This window comes from Silurus meridionalis, chromosome 26 (genome assembly GCF_014805685.1).
Source record: "Silurus meridionalis isolate SWU-2019-XX chromosome 26, ASM1480568v1, whole genome shotgun sequence".
Lineage (NCBI taxonomy): Eukaryota > Metazoa > Chordata > Actinopteri > Siluriformes > Siluridae > Silurus > Silurus meridionalis.
The window spans coordinates 276292-291291 of NC_060909.1; the positions used below are offsets into that span (position 1 = coordinate 276292).

General features: G+C 42.3%; 1 protein-coding gene across 1 annotated transcript in view; it reads right to left on the minus strand.

Annotated features, from left to right (window-relative positions):
• The window catches only part of dgkza (diacylglycerol kinase, zeta a), a 77033-nt gene that overhangs the window by 56520 nt on the left and 5513 nt on the right, over nucleotides 1-15000 (minus strand). The window contains exons 2-4 of the mRNA XM_046840024.1: nucleotides 6707-7443; nucleotides 6261-6369; nucleotides 3311-3406 (exon numbers count right to left, since the gene is read on the minus strand). Of these exons, the coding sequence (XP_046695980.1) occupies nucleotides 3311-3406; nucleotides 6261-6369; nucleotides 6707-7386 (885 nt within the window). The 5' untranslated portion in view covers nucleotides 7387-7443. The remainder of the gene's footprint in view (nucleotides 1-3310; nucleotides 3407-6260; nucleotides 6370-6706; nucleotides 7444-15000) is intronic.

Consider the following 15000-nt stretch of genomic DNA (forward strand, 5'->3'; position numbering starts at 1 on the left):
CACAAACAAACACACCTCACACACATACACACACACATACACACACATCTCAAACACACATGCACACACACCTCAAACACACATGCACAAACACACACACAAGCACCTCATATACACACACACCTCACACACACATACATACACACACACACACACACCTCATACACACACACATACGCACTCACACAAATACACACACACACAAACAAACACACCTCACACACATACACACACATACACACACATACACACACACACATCTCAAACACACATGCACACACACACACCTCATACACACACACACACACACCTCACACACACACACACACTCATACACACACACACACACCTCACACACACACACACACCTCACACACACACACACGCACCTCATACACACACCTCACACACCTCACACACACACGCACCTCATACACACACACGCACCTCATACACACGCACCTCATACACACACACACACACACGCACCTTATACACACACCTCATACACACCAAACACACCTCATACACACCACACACACACACACACGCACCTCATACACACACGCACCTCATACACACACAAACACACACACGCACCTCATACACACACAACACACACACGCACCTCATTCACACACACACTCCTTACACACACATACCTCATACACATGCACACACACACACACTCCTTATACACACACACCTCATACACACACACACCTCATACACACACACCTCATACACACACACACCTCATACACACACCTCATACACACACACCTGACACACACACCTGACACACACACCTGACACACACACCTGACACACACACCTGACACACACTTCTGCTCATAACTGTTTGTGTGTATTTTTGTAATTTAGTCTACCATTAGGGATGAAAAATAAACACTTCATTACTGATGGTTGAATTTCAGGACTTAAATATTTCTTATAAATGACCACAATATACAGAAACACACACACACACACACACACACACACACACACACACACACACACACACACACACACACACACACACACACCTGTAGTCAAGATTCAGTTCAGATAAACACACAGACATTGTTAGAAATGTGAGAAGTGATGGAGGAAAACATCAGCAGGAACTCCATCAGACTCCATATGTGTGTTTCCTACGCAGTAAGTAGTGAAGTTTTAAATCTCAACACAAAACACTGCTTCTGTTTTAGTATTTAGAGTTTAATTTTACTTTTATTTCTTAATTTATTGTTAAATAATTATTTAAGCAACTTATTCTCATATTACTTTATTCTATTAGACAAGTATTTACATTTGTTTTTATTTTCACTTTTTCATTTATTCTATTACACCACTTTCATTATTTATTTTTACTGTGTTCACACTCCGAGTTACATATTTATAAAACATGCCCTAAAATGAGGAAATAAAAGGTTTGTAAATAAAATGATGAATAAATGATCCTGAGCAGTGAAAGAGTGGTGAATGTACGAGTGTAATGATAAAAAAACGCCTCCAGGGGGCAGTGTGTTTCTTGTGATTCTGAGCCCTATCATCATCATCATCATCTTCTTCTTTTGGTTTCTCCCATTAGAGGCGCCACAGCGGATCATCCGTCTACATCCCCCCCTGTCCTCTACATCTGCCTCTTTCACACCAACTATCTGCATGTCTTCCCTCAACACATCCATAAACCTCCTCCTTGGTCTTCCTCTTTTTCTCCTTCCTGGTCTCTCCATCTTCAGCATTCTCCTACTGATATACCCCATGTCCCTCCTCTGCACATGTCCAAACCATCTCAATCTCACCTCCCTCACCTTGTCTCCAAAACGTCCTACATGCGCTGTCCCTCTAATACTGTTTAAAAAAAAAAGCTGAAATATTTATAATTTTATTAAATTATTTTTATATAATAAAGTAGATTTATATAAAATACATATTCATAATAACAAATATATAAATAATAAATATTCACAAAAGACTAGATATTGCAAATGTGTGAATGTCTATTTTAGACTATTTTAAGTCTAAAATTTTATAAAAATGTATAAGTTAGTGTACACGTGTAAGTTTGTCTACAGATGGGTAAGTTAGTGTACAGATGTGTAAAGTTTGTATACAGATGTGTTAGTTAGTGTACAGATGTGTTAGTTTGTGTACAGATGTGTAAGTTTGTGTACAGATGTGTTAGTTAGTGTACAGATGTGTAAGTTAGTGTACAGATGTGAAAGTTTGTATACAGATGTGTAAGTTTGTATACAGATGTGTAAGTTAGTGTACAGATGTGTAAGTTTGTATACAGATGTGTAAGTTTGTATACAGATGTGTAAGTTTGTATACAGATGTGTTAGTGTACAGATGTGTAAGTTAGTGTACAGATGTGTAAGTTTGTATACAGATGTGTTAGTTAGTGTACAGATGTGTTAGTTAGTGTACAGATGTGTAAGTTAGTGTACAGATGTGTAAGTTTGTATACAGATGTGTAAGTTAGTGTACAGATGTGTAGTGTACAGATGTGTGTTAGTGTACAGATGTGTAAGTTTGTATACAGATGTGTAAGTTTGTATACAGATGTGTTAGTTAGTGTACAGATGTGTAAGTTAGTGTACAGATGTGTAAGTTTGTATACAGATGTGTAAGTTTGTATACAAATGTGTAAGTTAGTGTACAGATGTGTAAGTTTGTATACAGATGTGTTAGTTAGTGTACAGATGTGTGGAACAGACAGAAGCGTTAAATATCTCTGTAATAATTTGAATACGTTAAATAGTCACCTGTTACTAACAGTAACTGCAGAGTCTTTTCACTGATCAGGTTCCTCCTGAAAGTTACTTCTTTTCTCACACTTTTATTTTTATTTCCTGTATAAAAGTCGGAGTGAAGATGGAGAGGAAACAGAGCTCTAACTGGATATTATCAAGTAGAACTTAGTGACCTCAGTGTTCATCTCTTTTCCTCTCAATCTTTTTTCACTCCATTTTCAAAAGCTGCTCTGTTTCTCATCCTCTCTCTCTCTCTCTCTCGCTCTCTCTCTCGCTCTCTCTCTCTCTGTGTCGCTCGCTCTCTCTCTCTCTCTCGCCTCTCTCTCTCTCTCTCTCTCTCTCTCTCTCTCTCTCTCTCTCTCTGTGTGTCGCTCGCTCTCTCTCGCGCTCTTTACCAGGTTCTGGTCTCTTTCTTCTTCACATACTCTGTATTATCATCTCTTTTAGGATATTAGCTTATATTAGAATGATATTAATATAAACATATATAAACACACACACACACACACACACACACACACACACACACACACACACACACACACCAGTGTCTTGGCGTAGCAGTGCTGTTCTCCGACGTAACAGAAATCTCCGGAGACGTTGGTCTCGAACCAGATGTGCTCACCATACAGGGCTGATTCCTGCACACACACACACACACACACACACATTACAGCACTTTTAATATCATCTCTTAAGATATCTGTATTGTATGATACAGGTGATGTATCAGATTTACAGGAGGATCTGCACTGGGTTCCTGGACTCAAGCTCGTGTGGACTCTCAGGAATCTGATGCACCTGGTGCAGGTTCTCAGCCCTCAAACACTGATGTGGGTTTGAACTGAACGTAGGTGTGAAAGTGAAACATCTACACTGCTGAACATCAAACTGCATACCTGAGTTCATGTGTTTATTACGGGAAGGTGGAGGCTGAACATCTATAACATCACTACACAACATATAACAACACATCACAACACAACACTACACGACATATCACTACACAACATATTACTACACATCACTACACAACACTACACTACACGACATATCACTACACAACACAACATATCACTACACAACACTACACTACACAACACAACACTAAACAACATATTACTACACAACACAACACTACACAACATATTACTACACAACACATATGACACATCACTACACAACACTACACAACATATCACACCACAACACTACACAACATATCACTACACAACACTACACTACACAACATATAACACCACATCACTACACAACACAACACTACACAACATATTACTACACAACACAACACTAAACAACATATTACTACACAACACAACACTACAACATATTACTACACAACACATAACGGCACATCACTACACAACACTACACAACATATCACACCACAACACTACACAACATATCACTACACAACACTACACTACACAACATATAACACCACATCACTACACAACACAACACTACACAACATATTACTACACAACACAACACAACATATCACTACACAACACAACATATCACTACACAACACTACACTACACAACATATTACTACACAACACAACATATTTAAAGTCTATACTCATTTAAATCTATGAAAGTCTCAACACTTTGATATCTACAGTTCATTCAGAAGGAATTCAGACCTTCATTATTTGTTTTGTTTCAGTCTGATACTAAAATCATTCCCACTGATACAGAAGAACGTCTGCTGTGGTGAAGATTCCCAGGAGCACAGTGACCTCCATCATTCTCATATATAAGAAGTGTGGTACAACCAGAATACTTCGAAGAGCTGCTCGGTCAAACTGAGCAATCAGGGTACAAGAGAGGTGACCAAGAACCTGAAGGCCACTTTGACTGAGCTCCAGAGATCCTCCAGATCCAGATCATCCTACCAGTGAAGCATGGTGGTGGCAGCATCATGCTGTGTGGGTGTTTTTTCTGAAGCAGGGACCAGGAGACTGGTCAGGGTTGGGAAAATGTACAGAGATCTCCTCATTTAAAAACCTGTTCCACAGCACTCAGGACCTGAGACTGGGCTGAAGGTTCACCTTCCTACATGAGAACGACCCTCAACACACAGTCAGGACAACACAGGAGTGGATTAGTGACGTCTCTGTGTGAAGGTCCTTGAGTGGCCAAGCCAGAGCCTTGACCTGAACCCTATTGAACATCTCTAGAAACACCTGAATGTGACTTCCACTGACGCTCCCCATCCAACCTGCCCCAGCCAGAGAGGATTTGCCCTGAAGAATGGCAGAAATTCCCCAATCCAGGTGTGTAAAGTTCGTTACATCAAACCCAAAACAGACTCGAGACTGGAACTGCTGCTGAAGGAGCTTCAACTAACTACTGAGTAAAGTGTCTGAATACTTATGAACATGTGATATTTTTTATTTGAATTAATTTACAGACATTTCTAGAGTTCTGTTTTCACTGTAATTCTGGAGAACTGAGTGTAGATTCATGAGAAACAAATCAATCTGAGTGATTGTAGGATCAGACTGTAATATAAACACTGAAACTATTCTCACCTGTGAACATTCAGGGAAAGAACATTGTGGACTATTAAACACCTGGATGTTCATCTGAACAGCAAACTGGACTGCACAGGTATACTGAGAGGACAGAGCAGACTTTCTGCTGAGGAGACTAAGGTCTTTTGGAGTGCAGGGAGAGCTACTGAAGACCTTTTTTGACTCTGTGGTGGCCTCAGCCATCTTGTATGTTGTGGTCTGCTGCTGCAGCAGCATCTCTACTGCACACAGGAAGACACTGGACAAACTGATCAGGATGTTCAGCTCAGTAATGGAGATTCCCCTGGACACTGTACAGGAGGTGGGAGAAGGAGGATGGGAGCTAAACTATCATCATTACTGCAGAACGTCTCTCACCCTGTATGAAACAGTTTTATCTCTGAGCAGCTCCTTCAGTGACACACAGTTACATCCTGAGGAGCGAAACAGAAGATCTTTTCTCTCTGCTGCTATTAGACTTTATAATCAGAGCTGCTCAGTGAACCAGTCACCAAAATACACACTGTTACTGTTTAACTGCAATAACAACAATAACAACGTTTTTAGTAATAAATGTACCATAACAATAATTTAACTATAATAAATAATGAATTAATAATAATTATGTGCAATATGTGTGAGAGTGTAACTACTTATTCTCTTTTTATTTTGTATTTATACACTAATGTATTCACTTATTATGTCTCTGCTTTTTTTATATTTGCACATTTCTTTTTCTTTTCTGCTGTAACATAAAATTTCCCCACTGTGGGACCAATAAAGTTTTATCTTTTCTTCTAATAGTGAAGAGTCTGAATTCTTTCTGAATGCAGTGTGTACACACACACACACACACACACACACACTCTCACACACACACACTCACACACACAGTGTGTGTGTGTGTGTGTGTGTGTGTGTGTGTGTGTGCACAAGTGTAAAAGAGAACTCACACTCCAGTCCACGTTGCTTCGTATCTCTCTGTTTGAGTCACACTTGGCCAGTAGTGAAGTGCTGGGCTGAGAGGGGAGATGCTGAAGACCTGATTTGGCGATGGCCTTCCTGTTCACAGAGAGAGAGAGAGAGAGAGAGAGAGAGAGAGAGAGAGAGAGAATCAGATCAGAAATGTATAATTCTATAAGTAGTTTAGTATCTGAGTGGGTATAGGAGGCAAAAGTGCACATATAATCAACTCAGTACAAGGTGGAGAAAGAACGGTGTGTGTGTGTGTGTGTGTGTGTGTGTGTGTGTGTGAGAGAAGTGTACTGTAAAAACTACTAATGTACTGAAAAACTTCATCTTTAACAAATGCAGACCTTCTAAAACACACACACACACACACACACACACACACACACACACACACACACACACAGGCAATACTTAAACGTAGACATACGAGAGGAACCCGCTCCATGTGTCCGTCTCGGGGTTGTAACACATGCCCTGCCACCAGGGGGCACCCGTCCTGTAAGGCTGAGCTGCCACAGAGCTCCTCCTCCCCGCCCACACAGGCCCCGCCCCCACGCTCCCTGCCCTCCACACCTGGCTGGTTCTCCGGTAGCGCCCGTAGAGCCCGTAGAAGGCAGGACTGTGATACACCGCCTCTGCCGGGAGCAGGTGGGAGGAGTTTCGGCGTAAACACCGCGGTGTGCGGAGAAAGGGGCGGGGCTGAATTCGCTCAGATATTAACATGCTCTGAGTTAACCACGAGGAACTGGGTTCCAACTCCGGTTCCTCAGGCTCCTCCCAGCTACTGGTGCTGAGGGAGTCTGAGGCAGAGGCTCGTCCTCCCTCCACTCCTTCATCCGTCTCCTTCTTGTCACTCATCTGGATGACGCTGGCGAGGAGGAGCGACGGCCCGAGCAGCTGAGCTGAAACGTTGCAATGTGTTTTACTGACCACAGCGTTTGCCTGAAGTTGGAGGCTGGACCTACGTCTCTGCATGAGGTCTGCAGAGGGCAAACCGGCGCTCGAACGCCGCCGCACTTTACTGGCTGGCACCGCCATGCCGCTGCGCCGCCGCCGCCCCGCCGCGCCACATTTCCCCCGGAAGTGACGACGGAAAAACACGTCCATTGTTCCGAGAAGAAAAGGGACGCTACACACTGAGACCGGCCCCTCCTATAGAGGGCCCTGAGGGGGGAGAATGAGCAGTCAGTATACAGCTCACACACACACACACACACACACACACACACACACACACACACACACACACACACACACACACACACAGAATGCAGTGCTGCTCTTTAAGGCCTCATGGTGATGATCAGTGTTTTCTCAGTAGATCAGGAGTGTTTTTATGAATGAGGTTAAAGTGGTTCCTCTTCATGAAGATATGTTTAAAAGCACAGATCCCTCAGAGACCTTTGGAGAAGGTTTGGAGAACAGATTAGAGAGTAAACACAGGGAAGTGTATGAGCTGAGAGCTCATGCTCAGATGAAGGTCAGTAAACTGGGTCAGGGTCGAGTCTGATCAGAAACACTGCACTTCACTTTCGACAACAGCAGCACACGTCTGTTCACCACAAAACCTCAGATCACCATCCTGCGTTTTAGGGGTGAAGCTTCCTCAGAAACCGGACATGAAGATCAAGAACCACAAAACACACAAACACACACACACGCACACACACTGACCACTTCCTAATGGGGTTCTTCTTGGAGAAACCTGATCAAATTATCTGATACAGACATCTAAACTGTCTGACAGACAACAAAACTATGACCAGGCATAATATGACCTGTGTGTGTGTGTGTGTGTGTGTGTGTGTGTGTGTGTGTCAGGTGACCTGTCTTATTGTGGAGCTGTGGAGATGTTAGATTGAGAAAGTTGAGAAAGCTTAGAAAGTGAAGCTGAGATCGGATTCACACACACACACACACACACACACACACACACACACACACACACACACTATAAATAATAGAACATAAATAAATAAACTGAATTTGTAACGGCTGACAATGAGAGAGATACATGCAATGCAGGAGCAGTGGGGTGTGGTCACAGTGGGCACATGGTCAGAGTGGGCATGGTCAGAGTGGGGTGTGGTCACAATGGGCACATGGTCAGAGTGGGCATGGTCAGAGTGGGGTGTGGTCACAGTGGGCATGGTCACAGTGGGCATGGTCAGAGTGGGGTGTGGTCACAGCGGGCACATGGTCAGAGTGGGGTGTGGTCACAGTGGGGTGTGGTCACAGTTGGCTGTGGTCAGCTACAGTTTTGCTGTGGGTATCAGTCATTTCTAAGCCACTTCTAATTAGTTCCCAAAGGAAAAAAACTCCCTTAAACATCTAGGATGAAATAAACAGAATCTGATCTGTCCTGTGTGATGAGACATGTTTTATATGTATACTGTTATAACGATATCGATCGCTTGGTTGGATTGTACTCGGCGACAACCGATTAATCCACTAGTCATTTTCTTTTAATGGATACTGGATAAAAACCAAACACTTCATGTTATAAATACTGTAATAAAAACAGTATTAAATAAAAATGTGCTAAAGAATGTAATCTGAATATATTAATGAATATAATTATATAATTAATAAATCATTGATATAATATATAACGCACTCTCCGTGCAGTGTGCCGTCTCACGTGTAAAAACATACAGAACGTGCCGTCAGTGATTCGCCTCTAGAGGCCGCTCTTGTAATGGCAGCGGACCGGAAGCTGGAAAAAAAAAATCGGTATGGTTTTTTGCTGATAGCCGACAGTTCCAGCAATTAACTAGAAGTGATTATTAATTAATAATCATTTGAGATGCCATACTGAACCCTAATAACCTATAAAGAGTATTAAGTAATAATGACCCAGTGCTCACACTAACTCATGACTTTACAGTATAGAGCTGATCATCAAAACTCTAATGATCACATCACGGTGACCTGCTGAACGTCTGCAAGTCAAAACTCGCAATTTTTCTGGTTGTCATTTATTTGAACTCAACTGATTCCAGAATACACAGCTTGTCAAGTTTATGGAAAAAAAACACAAACCCTGCAACGTCCTGCATCATATAAAAGTAAAAGATGCTGAGGGTTCCACAGTGCTGAGTGTGTTTCAGTGTCTTCTGTTACAGGAGTGTGTTCATACACACTTTACATCTGGAACCTCTGTCACAGCTGTGTTTACAGACCTGTTTATCATCACCTTCTGACCACTCGTCATATCAGAATCATAGTACAGTGGAACCCGGTTATGTCGAGGGCCTAGGGGACGCCAAAAAGCGTCGAGATAACCGATGATGGAGATAAACAATAATATATTGCCGCAGTATTGATTTATGTGCATGAAATGTCTTTATGTACATGATGTGCGTTAATAAATGAGAATGTACATGCACGTGTTTTTGGAGGTTTTTAACACAACAGCGTTGTTGTGATTTGTTTGATTGGTCATGCGGATCAAGAAAACCTGTAATGCGGATAAGGAGGCCGAAGCCGAAGTAAACAAGAACAAAGTTTATTGAGACTCAGCAGAGAATCCACCAGTACTTGTAGTGAAGCAGTAATATCCAGTGCTGCGCTCCGGGAGCGCCGTCCACCAAGGTCTGTGAAAGCAGAGACAGTTCGTGTAGAGAATCCACGGATCCGCGCTATGGAAAGCGCAGCGCTGGGCATCATCGGATAAACGTGGTGCAGACAGCGTGAAGATGGAAAACAGCAGGATCGGGGGAATCCGGGGGGCCGTGGAGAGAATGCGGAGTCCGAGAAGAAGGGTACGTATCGGGATACGTATACACGATTACACATACCGCCAAAGGGGGCGTGGCAGGGGGATTCCTGACATAACCGAAGTTAAGTGGCAAATTTGCCCCCCCTTGTGCTTGAGATATCAGGGTTCGGTGACATAAAATAATCGACATAACTGATAAAAAATGCTAAAACAAAGCGAGAATTTGGCGGTTCCATTTCAAAAACGTCGACTTAATAGTTGCCGAGTTCACCGAGGTCGAGATAAGTGGGTTCCACTGTATACACATCATTTCTATAACGATCTAAATCATCTGCACGTGTGTGTGTGTGTGTGTGTGTGTTTGCATGTGTGAAGACGTGAGTGAGTGTGAAACTAATCTTCAGCACAGATCATAGTTCTCTCAGCGCTTCGGTGACCAGTTTTCTGTTGCAGCGCTAATTAAAGGTCAGTCACGTCACAAACGCACCATGAGCCGAGACACTCGCATCTCACACACTTTAAACCCAAACCACAGATATGTGTGTGTGTGTGTGTATACGTGCGTGCGTGTGTGTGTGTGTGTGTGTGTGTGTGTGTGTGTGTGTAAGCTTGTGCGTGCAAATGTTATGCATCCTGTAACGGAAAAGTCTCAGTAATTACACTATATTATACACACAGTCTCATTAATACACATCATTCGTTAGAAAAAATATTAATTGATATAATAATTAAATTAATAATGCAGTTCTGAACACATTACAGGTCTGAAGGTATTATATTACATGTGAGAGAGTATTACATGTCTATTTACACACACACACAGTCTTTTTAGACAGTGTTTCCTATATCTTGTCTGTAATAATCCGTATCATCACTAATCACAGTGTGAAAACTCTTTCAGTTCTCACCCAGACGCCTAAATCGTCTGCATAAATGCAACAACCCAAAGTGTGATGCTACTTTCACTCTCACACTGAAAACACACACACACACACACACACACACACACACACACACACACACACACACACACACACACAGGGTTTTTATATGTTCAGTCTTTCTGATTATAATAATTTCCCCCACTGTGATCAGTCAGTTTCTGACCTTCAGACATGTTTGTGTTATAATCATTTTAATGTAACCGTAAACCAAGATTTATTTTGCAGTTATTACATTCACTCACACACTCCATCACTCACTCATTCACACACACACACACACACACACACACACACACACACACACACACACACACACTCACTCACTCACTCACTCACTCACTCACTCACTCCTCACTCACTCACTCATTCACACACACTCACTCACTCACTCATTCACACACACACACACAAACACACACACACACAAACACACACTCACTCACTCACTCACTCACTCACTCACTCACTCACACACACACACACACACACACACACACACACACACACACACACACACACACACACACACACACTCACTCACTCATTCACACACACACACACACACACACACACACACTCACTCACTCACTCATTCACACACACACTCACTCACTCACTCATTCACACACACACACAAACACACACACACACTCACTCACTCACTCATTCACACACACACACACACACACACACACACACACTCACTCACTCATTCACACACACACAAACACACACACACACACAATCACTCAATCACTCACTCATTCACACACACACACACACACACACACACACACACACACACACACACCAATCAGAATGGAGGATTTAACAGAACTATGGTGTAACAGTTCATCAATAACATCATGCAATAAAAAGACTGAAGGGATTTTGATTATTACTGAACATCGATTTATAAATAAACTGAATAACTGTGGAAGAGAATTTTTTTTTTTACAGGTCATTCAGTTATTTCAGGAGAGGAAAAGATCTCAGGACCTTCAGCTTCCCCTTCAGTCTGGCTGCAGTAGCAAACAGCACACAGGCCCGAAGTTTACTCCCTTAGTGAGACCAGTGCTCTACAAACAGTCTTCAGAACATCACACATGTTTATGTGTTCACAGGAAGTGATGTTCATGAGGGATGGACAGGCTCACATTATGTTTCTACTGCAGATCTCAGAAGTGGTCACGAGGTCAGGATGAAATAAGAATGTAAACATGTGGAATTTTTCTATCTGTGATGTTTATATAAAAAAGATTGAGACATTTAAATGAAAAAAGACTAACGGTTCTACTGGGGTTCTCCTGTTTCCTACATCCTTTTCTACATCCTCTCAGATATAGTGAGGAAGTACAGTACAGTTTCAGAAACATTTCTATCCCAACAAAGATTAACAACTTCACAAAGAGCTGAAAACTCTGAGGCTCTGAAAGAAACATGCATCGTTCATATACTCCTGCTTTTCCTTCTCCTTCTGTCTAAACCTCCCTCTGATCACACCTACATCTGCTCTGTATGAGGAAGCTCTTCCACTGATCTGCTCATTTTATTAGAATTCAGAGATGGAGTGATGAAGCTCAGTGTGTGTGTGTGTGTGTGTGTGTGTGTGTGTGTGTTACAGCCACCATCTCAGAGCTCCAAATACAGAACACAGCTTTATTCCGCTTATACTGCAGTGTACAGTCACTTACTGCACAAACACACACACACTGGAACACACTGACACACTGTGGCACACACTGGAAAACACTGGAATACACTGACACACACTGGAATACACTGACACACTGGAACAAACACACACACACACACACACACACACACACACACACACACACACACACACACACACACACACACACACTGGAACACACTGATACACACTAACACACACTGGAATACACTGACACACACTGAATACACTGACACACTGGAATACACTGACACACACTGGAACACACTGGAATACACTGACACACACTGGAATACACTGACACACACTGGAACACACTGACACACGCTGGAACACACTGGAATACACTGACACACACTGGAATACACTGACACACAACGACAAACACACACTGGAATACACTGACACACTGACACACACACACACACACTGGAATACACTGACACACTGACACACACACACTGGAACACACACACACTGGAATACACTGACACACACTGGAATACACTGACACACACTGGAATACAGTGGCACACAAACATAAAATAACGCACAGAGACACACTGATACACACTGCTCCCTTTCTCCTGAAGGCATGGACACATAACCTTAATTTTACCTTCACTGCCTCTTATTTCAAACAGAGATATAAGAGAGAATAGAGAACATGGAGTGAGGATCACACACACACACACACACACACACACACACACACTATTTGGGGTAAAGGTAAGAGTGAGTGTGAGTGTGTGTGTGTGTGTGTGTGTGTGTGTGTGCGCTCAAAGCGAGGTTACTAAAATAGAGTCCATATTTTACATCTCATTAGTCATTTCACTTTCTCTCCACCTAAACAAATCAGAGAGAGAGAGTGAGAGAGAGAGAAAGAGGGAGAGAGAGAGAGAGAGAGAGAGAGAGAGAGAGAGAGAGAGAGAGAGTGTGAGAGACAGAGAGAGAAAGGGAGAGGGAGAGATAGAGGGAGAGAGAGAGTAATCTATTAAATTATCTGCCAGAGGTTTAAACCCCATCTTCTGTATTTATAAAGGTGGAGAAGGGATCAGGACGTGTCTCCAGGAAGTGTGTGATGTTTATGTTACACTGAAGTCATGAATCTTCTCCTACTCTCCTCCTTACTCTCACACACATCTCCGTTACTCCACCCCCAGTGCAGTAGAGCACAGGGCCCCTTAGAGCTGCAGTGAGGATCCGATCTGAGTAGAACATCCTTCTCTATACCTTCATAAAGGTCTAAGAAAAATTAATGCAGGAACAGAACTTACTAACACACTTCCCTTATGAAGCATTATGACAGCTCACAGGGTCACCACAAGATTTACAGTCACTCCCCAGACACACACAGCCCTGATTTTCCCACCCAGTACATTTTTGGAAACAAGTCAAAGGTCAATACAGACTCTATACAGAAAGACAGAGGGGGGGAGGGGAGGAGTTTTTCACTACAGTTATATCTAAACAGTTCCTTGATGATGATGATGATAGAGATTATGATTGTGATGTACAACCCCAATTCCAAAAAAGTTGGGACACTGGGTAAAATGATTTGCAAGGTCATTTTGAATTTAATGGCTGCAACACATCTTAAAAAAGTTGTTACAGAACCATGTTTCCCACTGTGGAGCATCTTATCTTCTGTCCATATTTATCTGGGAGCTGAGGAGAGCAGCTGCTGAAGTTTTGGGAGAGGAATGTTGTTCCATATGTACAGATACTAGATTCTAGCTGCTCAACAGTTCTGAGTTTCCTTTGTTGTGTTTCATGGTGCACCAAATGTTTTCAGATAGTGAAAGGTCTAGACTGCAGACAGACCAGTTCAGCACCCAGACTCTTCTGCTACCAAGTCATGCTATTGTATTAGATGCAGTATGAAGTTAGCATTGTCCTACTCCAATATACACGGCCTTCCCTGGAAAAGAAGTTTTCTGGATGGAAGATTTGTTGAATAAAAAGAACTGAAAATTTCGATCCATCTGACAACAGAACAGTTTTCCACTTTGCCTCAGTACAGAGAGGATGGTGGAGTTTCTGAATCATGTTCACGCGTGTCTTCTTCTTTGCATAATAGAGATTTAACCTGCATTTGTAAATGATATGTAAACTGTTCACAGACTCTGATTTCTGGAGGTGTTAATGATCCCATGCAGTGATTTCATTACAGATTCATGACTGTTTAAAATGCAGTGGCCCCTGAGGGCCCAAAGATCACAGACATCCAATAAGGATTTTCCCCTTCGTCCCTTGTGCACAAAGATTTCTCCAGATTCTTTAAAACGTTTGATAATATTAAGTTTTGTAAATGATGAAATTCAACTGTTTTGCAATTTAATGTTGAACATTATTCTGAA